Source organism: Notothenia rossii (genome assembly GCF_949606895.1).
Source record: "Notothenia rossii genome assembly, chromosome: 10".
NCBI classification, from domain to species: domain Eukaryota; kingdom Metazoa; phylum Chordata; class Actinopteri; order Perciformes; family Nototheniidae; genus Notothenia; species Notothenia rossii.
In genome coordinates this window covers 51,438,838-51,445,926 of record NC_136908.1, presented here as the reverse complement: position 1 = coordinate 51,445,926, position 7,089 = coordinate 51,438,838, and the positions used below count along the sequence as shown (strand labels likewise).

General features: G+C 38.2%; 2 protein-coding genes across 3 annotated transcripts in view; both read left to right on the top strand.

Moving 5' to 3' along the window:
• pah (phenylalanine hydroxylase) overlaps positions 1–1,956 on the top strand; it is a 13,995-nt gene extending 12,039 nt beyond the window's left edge. For both annotated transcript variants that reach the window (XM_079653663.1, XM_079653662.1), the window contains 3 exons: positions 733–866; positions 956–1,071; positions 1,405–1,956. In XM_079653663.1, the coding sequence (XP_079509789.1) occupies positions 733–866; positions 956–1,071; positions 1,405–1,451 (297 nt within the window). In that variant the 3' untranslated portion in view covers positions 1,452–1,956. The remainder of the gene's footprint in view (positions 1–732; positions 867–955; positions 1,072–1,404) is intronic.
• A 725-nt stretch (positions 1,957–2,681) lies between these two features.
• th2 (tyrosine hydroxylase 2) lies at positions 2,682–7,089 on the top strand. The gene is made up of 12 exons (XM_079652677.1): positions 2,682–2,960; positions 3,534–3,708; positions 3,895–3,983; positions 4,083–4,150; positions 4,233–4,283; positions 4,549–4,694; positions 5,138–5,273; positions 5,360–5,429; positions 5,537–5,593; positions 6,151–6,246; positions 6,454–6,587; positions 6,754–7,089. The coding sequence occupies exons 1-12, from the start codon at positions 2,724–2,726 to the stop codon at positions 6,971–6,973; spliced, it is 1,479 nt and encodes a 492-aa protein (XP_079508803.1). The 5' UTR covers positions 2,682–2,723; the 3' UTR covers positions 6,974–7,089.

The window sequence follows — 7,089 nt, the reverse complement described above, 5'->3', positions numbered from 1 at the left end:
GGGTTAGAATCAAGGTTAGACAAAACATGGCCCCCGCAGCAGCTAGATTATATAGTTTAAAGACACAATTGAAAGAAGTTTCACGTAAAAAATATCAGTATTTGCTCAGCATGTTTTCTCTGATCATTTAAGATCCTGATGTCCAATGACTAAAAATCCTTCATCCGGTTCAAATGTATAGTTAAAAACAACCAACATTTTAAAAGTTTAACTTGAAAATGTGGCTTGAAGTATATTTTTGACAGTTTGACGCATGCTCAAATGGGATATGTTGCCATTATAGGAGAATTAAACAAACAGACATACAGTATTTTGGATAAAGTTAGTACCAAATATATAAAATATATATCAAAGGTCTTGTCCTTGTTAGCAGAAAAGTTACATATACCTTAAACCCCTGATAATACATGCAGGGTGTTGCACAACAAAGTGGGTCAGTGGTCCACTCTGATTCTGGTTTTGTGTGTCGCTGATGGAGGGGGCTCACTGTTCAGCAGGGTGCATGTAAACTAGTTCAGTAGGTGAGTGGGGGCAGAGAGGAACAGAGAGAGGACTTACATGTCGCTATCGAGTTCACCGTTACATCAGCGGCTGTAACAGAGGATGTGCACTCTGTCACATCCAGCCCTGAATCACGCCGCACTTCCTGTTCCATGCAGTATTGATGGGGACAGAGACACTCATTTAGAGACATTTAAAGGAAATATATAACTTTTTACTGGTATTTTTCAGTACTGCTTGACAGACGAGCCCAAAGTCCTGCCCTTTGACCCCGCCAAGACCAGCCTTCAGAAATATCCCATCACCGAGTACCAGCCTGTGTACTTTGTCGCAGAGAGCTTTGAGGATGCCAAAGAGAAAGTGAGGTAAGAAAATTTCTTTATTTTACTCCTGCATATAATTGGAAGTTTAGGTTTCAACAAAACGTGTAACATTAATGACTGTCTGCCTGCAGGAAATTTGCAAACACCATCCCGAGGCCTTTCACCGTGCGCTACAATCCGTACACTCAGAGCATCGAAGTGCTGGACAACACCCAGCAGCTCAAGAACCTGGCTGACAGCATCGGCAGTATGTTACTCATTTTCATTTAAACTGAAATATATCATATTATAAGGCAGGTCACAAACATCTGATGTCTACTTCCAGATGTTAATAACTATAGTTGAGGAAAAATTGAGAAAGATTACTGTAACACTGCCAGTTTAAAGAAAATAAGTGCCCATAAATTCAACTTCTGTTTTGAAAATCTGATTTTAAAGTAAAAAGGATGATGGTATGGTCCAGATGGATAACATAACAGTGCTTTTCTTTGTTTAATCATTTGAAAAGAACTATTTTTGATGACCTATATGGAGCAATTAATGAAATTTAAGGTAACTCAATTCGATTTTTATATTTCAGGTGAAATGGGGAAACTGTGCGAAGCCCTGCGGAAACTGCAAAACTGAAGTAATCTGAGCCGAAGCATGCTGAGAATCTCTACATTTCTTCAATCAAACGGTTTATTATCGGGCTTCTTGGAGTCCTGATTAGCTTGCCTGCTACTTTACTTTATTTCTATTAAAACAAATATGCAGGTGAAATAATGGCAATATTAATGTAATCCAATTAGTATTTTAGTTAGGTGAATAGTGTAGCCTGTGTCTTGGGTAGGATGATAATGAATGTGCAGCTAGAAATGTTACAGTCAATATTACTAGCCTACAGTATAAGTGTTAAGAAGAGACGTGTTTTTTAAAATAAGAGGGTTTGTTAATCAAAATCTCTTATCAGCTCATTTTATTTCTAATATTATGTGAATACAGCTGAAATAATCAGATTTATTTCTATGCACTTCAAATCCAAAGGAACCAATGCATTTTGTTACAAGTTACATTTTGCTTTGGTAAACTAAATGTTTTGTGTATGCATGAAATTATATATTGAAATAAATAAATGTTTTTCTTCTCTCTATCTCTTTGTCTTCTTTGTCAGCCATGAGTTTTTTCTTCTCACATGTTCTATGTTTTTATTATGAATATTGAACTAAACAGATAATGAAGGACACTATGTGAGTAAAGAATATATAGATGTGTTCAAAGGAGACATTACTGTATATAAATGCATATAGTTTGTTATAGACTAAAAGTATCTAACTTTATTATAAGCAACATTGGCACATTTTTGCTGTTGGTCATTTTTTTTTAAAGATTTTATATTCTTAAATTAGAAATATTGTATAAATGGGGCCTCTTTTCAATATATGTAACTACTGTTTCACTCTGGTGATTGAACAAAGACCTTTTATTTGTCATGTATCTTATATTGTATCTTATACTATACCATATTCCATTTGTACCATACTTGCATATTTTATACTATCATATAAATGACCAATACAGGTTTTGATAAAGAACAAATAAGAGAGTAGTATAAAGTCCCTAATAGGCAAAACTATATATGAACTTCTAATAACCTAGTTTTATTAATTTAAGACTATGTAACCTATGATAACCTATTTTGCTCGAATGCACCTGTGTTGGTGTCCATTTCCTCCCCCAATAGCACTATTTTAGTCCTATAAAGAGATGCAATCATGACGCAAGCCAGGCCTCAAAAGCCAAATGTGCCGCCCTCGAGCACCTTATTTCCATATCACCCCTCACACATCCGGGTATTTAAAGTGTCCGCGGGGCATGGAGGCGCACACACCGCGGTGAGGCTCCAGCTGCAGCGGGCAGATGAAGACGGAGGGCGGGGTGCAGCCGGCGCCCTTCAGCGGGAGGAGGCAGAGTCTGATCGAGGATGCCCGCAGAGAGCGAGGCTCCGTGGGCTCCCCTGGGCCTCCGGGGCCCTCCCGGTACGGAGACATGGGCTTCGTGTTCGAGGAGAAGGACGGCAGGGTCACTCTCAACCTCCTCTTCACTCTCAGCAATGAGAAAAACGCAGGATTCTTCAAAACTGGTAAAATATTCGAGGTAAGTCCCAAATTCTGAGATCTTCAAATGTGTAAAACTAATGACATGAAACTGTGAAAATGTTACAAGAGGCTACAAGCTTAATACATAGGTTTAAGTAGAAAGATGGACTTAAGGTTTCAAAATAATGTTTGATAACTATAACTGATTAAGGAAGTGTTTTTCAACACGTCTCTCCACTCTAAAAAACGAAGTCATTTAAGTAAAAGAAAATCAACAAATGCTCACAATTACAGAAGCTGGAATGATCTTTTACTGTATTTGGCTTAATTGTTCTTGTTTCAATAATAGCTTATTTGGTAACAGGCATAATAAATAGCATTCAACAACTATTTACATTGCAAAAGGTATTGAATACTTTTATGATATCTAAAGCTTTAGATGTCAATAAAAATGTAAAAGATGAAATAGGAAGAACTTAAGTTAGACCTAGTTTAAAACAATAATGCAAAAACATGTCAACAAGTAAACTACATGTGCATTATGCGATGAAGAGCCTTCTTCTCAATGTCAAATAATTGATTCAAATGAATTATTTACCATATTATGCTCTTTTTTTTTTATCTTTCACAGACGTTTGAAGCTAAACTCCTCCACATTGAGAGCCGGCCGGGGAGGAAGTCAAAGAACAGCACGACAGACCTGGAGTTCTTCATGAAGTGTGAAGTTCACAGCTCAGACCTGGACGTGTTCATCAACTCACTGAAGAGAGTGGTGGACGACGTTCGCTCAATACCGGAGGAAAAAGGTGCAAGATATCATTATTACTGTGCACTTTATGCATTTCATTAGACCTATTCAAATGTCTAGTGAGATACGCTTAGGGCATCACATGCAATTTTACAAGCCTTATTTAATTAATGTTTTTTTTTAATGTAACATGATAAAAAGACAAATTACAAAAGCACTAATTAATTATTTTCTCTCTCTTTAGTTCCCTGGTTTCCCCGACAGATAAAAGACCTCGACAGATGCAACATGCTAATAACCAAATTTGATCCAGACATGGACCAGGATCATCCAGTGAGTGTTTGCATATGGTGCAAAATGTCACACTCTTAAATCCTATTTATCAGAAAACAATACAACCTAGTTATGATACTTATTAACCCTTTTTTGCAGGGATACAGCGATCCAGAATACAGAAAACGACGGGCATTCATCTCTGAGCTTGCCTTCAGATACAAACAGTGAGTCAGAAATGTATCCATGTTCCTTAAAAACTGAGTACCATTTAAATATTCTCTGACTAAATGATTCTCTTTATCACAGGGGGGACCAGCTGCCCACTGTGCAGTACACAGCAGAAGAAGTGTCCACATGGTGAGAATTGGCCAAACACACTGAAAAAACGATCTTGTATTATGTCACATAACTGTATTAGGTTGGTTGAAAGCAATAATATTAAGTTGACCCTATATTTGTATTTAAACCTAATATTATTGCTTTCAACTGACCTAGCATAGTTATATGAAATATGTTGATATAGTACATTTAACTAGACAATGTTTCAGTTTCTTCAGAGCAGTGAATGCAGATGCGTGTTGGAGGATGGTTAGAGTGCAATGATGTGTTGCTGTGTTTGAAGGAGGGAGGTGTACCTGCAGCTGAGGAGCATCTACCCCAGTCTGGCCTGCAGGCAGTTCCTGGACGGGCTGCAGCAGCTGGAGACAGAGTGCGGCTACGGAGAGGAGCGCATCCCTCAGCTCAGAGACATCTCCGCCTTCCTGAAAGGTGACAAACATTCTGAATAATGAGAGCTTATGGTCTTCAAAAGATAATACAACTCGAAAAAGTAGAATAAATAAAGTTCTAGAAAAGATTTTATTTTACAAATAATAAAAAGAATAAATGAACATTTATGCTTTAGAAAATCTTGCAAAATTAGAATATTTTGGTCTTTGCAAAGGTAAAACTAAGGATGTGAAACAAGTATCTTTATAACATTAAATGTCAAACAAAGTACACCAACTTACATTTTTCATGACATGATCGATGTGGGGTTTAAAGGTAAATATGTCAGAATAGCAATGAGCTCTGAACAGCGATAAATCGAAAAAAATGATAAAGAGTGCGATTGAAGTTATGACTTAAACGTCATCTTCAATGGACTGCTCCATATTCCTATGCCTCCAGTTTGCTTTGCAGTGTGTTCTGAAGTGTTTCTCTTGTTTCAGAGAAGACTGGCTTCCAGCTGCGCCCGGTGGCCGGCCTGCTGTCAGCCAGAGACTTCCTCTCCAGTCTTGCGTTCAGAGTGTTTCAGTGCACTCAGTACATCCGCCACGCCTCAGCACCCATGCACTCCCCTGAGCCGTGAGTGGAAGCTTTCTGGGACCTATTTTATTCATTGATGTATTCCGCTGCTTGTTCTGTCATTGTCTCTGTTCCTGCTCCGACAGAGACTGCTGCCATGAACTGCTCGGCCATATTCCCATGCTGGCGGATAAAGAATTCGCCCAGTTTTCTCAGGTATTCGCCCAGTTTTCTCAGGTAACAGTGCTGCGCTTTGATTTAACATAACAAGAGTGTAATGTAGTTTAATTACCTTTAATACTAATTCATTTGAACTCTTTTAGGAGATTGGACTTGCCTCGCTTGGAGCTTCAGATGAAGACATTGAGAAACTGTCAACGGTACGTTTTTATTAATGTTTTAAACCTGAAATTTATTAATTTTTGTAATATTCAGAGATCTTTTCCTTGTATTGGAGGTGAAAACATCACAAAAAAAATGAAACTATAGAATTTAACATTACATAATAATGCACCTCTTAACTTCATATACATATTTGGATTATATACTGCGTTATACTGCGTAACTATTTTCACATCACAAACAGGTATATTTCACATATTTTATAAATTTTTTCTAATGTTTTATTGTACATTTTGCTTCATATACCTAGTTCTTGACGTGCAGTACTTGTATTTCTTTATGCCCCCCAATACCAAGGCTAATACTTGTATGTACAAACGTATTTGGCAATCCGATTTTGATTCAATGAATGTCAAATGTTAATAGAGAAGCTTTTTGTATCAGAGTGATCCATGGGCTCTCTTAACTCAGTGCATTAAATAGATCTTCACTGCCATCTGGTGGCTTAAACAAAGGACTGCACATTATGTTTAATCATGCTCTCATTCAGAATATATCTTCGCCTAACTTTTTTTCATGTGCTTGTCCTTTTCAGTTATATTGGTTCACTGTGGAGTTTGGCCTCTGCAAGCAGAACGGAGCAGTGAAAGCTTACGGCGCCGGACTCCTGTCGTCTTACGGAGAGCTCGTTGTGAGTGTGTTTTTATAAAAGTTTGTCTTTATTAAACAACGTCTATAACATTTTTATTATTCACTCAAAGAAAAGAGCTAAATTATGCCAGATTTAGCTACAGGCTCATTTCCATCTTCTGTTCACACACACACACACACACATTTTGCTTCATATTCTTTCTGCTTTGTGTACTTACACTGCTTGACCTTTGACCTGTCTTTTCAGTACGCTTTGTCGAATGAGCCGGAGTACAAGCCGTTTGTTCCGGAGGAGACAGCAGTTCAGCCGTACCAGGACCAAACATACCAGCCTGTTTACTTCGTATCCGAGAGCTTTGAGGATGCTAAGACCAAAATGAGGTACACATACGTATTAAGTAGTGACCATAAGACTAGCATTGGTCGAATATTCCACAATCTGTCTTTAATGACTTCATAGAGATCTTAAAGTTTATTTTTCTCAATATTTGTACATCTGTATGTCTGCTCCTAAAACTCTTTCCTATGCATTCATTCACTTCAACAGGAGATACTCTGCCACCATCAAGCGTCCCTTTGCAGTTCGCTACGAGCCGTTTACCTGCAGCGTGGAGGTTCTGGATCAGCCCAGCAAGATCCAAACCGCCCTGAGTCAGATCAGAGACGACCTGAAGACCCTTCACAGCGCTCTGGAGAAGTTCAGCTTCTCTGAAGAGCGGGAACAAATGGTCTGCAGAGAAAGGAGAGTCATGCAGGAAGAGAAATAGATGGACAGTGGCCTGTGTAAATAAATACTATCTATAAGATCTACTACCATGATCAACATGTACAGGAAAGCAAAATGTAGTCAGGTTTGTGAGTCTCAACATGGCCATTTGTTGTG

Bases quoted from the DNA above. Each gene is read 5' to 3' on its own strand.
- th2 (XM_079652677.1), top strand. From the start codon at position 2,724: ATGAAGACGGAGGGCGGGGTGCAGCCGGCGCCCTTCAGCGGGAGGAGG. The intron at 4,284-4,548 runs GTGAGAATTGGC...CTGTGTTTGAAG, and splicing joins GCAGAAGAAGTGTCCACATG to GAGGGAGGTGTACCTGCAGC. The intron at 5,594-6,150 runs GTACGTTTTTAT...TGTCCTTTTCAG, and splicing joins ACATTGAGAAACTGTCAACG to TTATATTGGTTCACTGTGGA.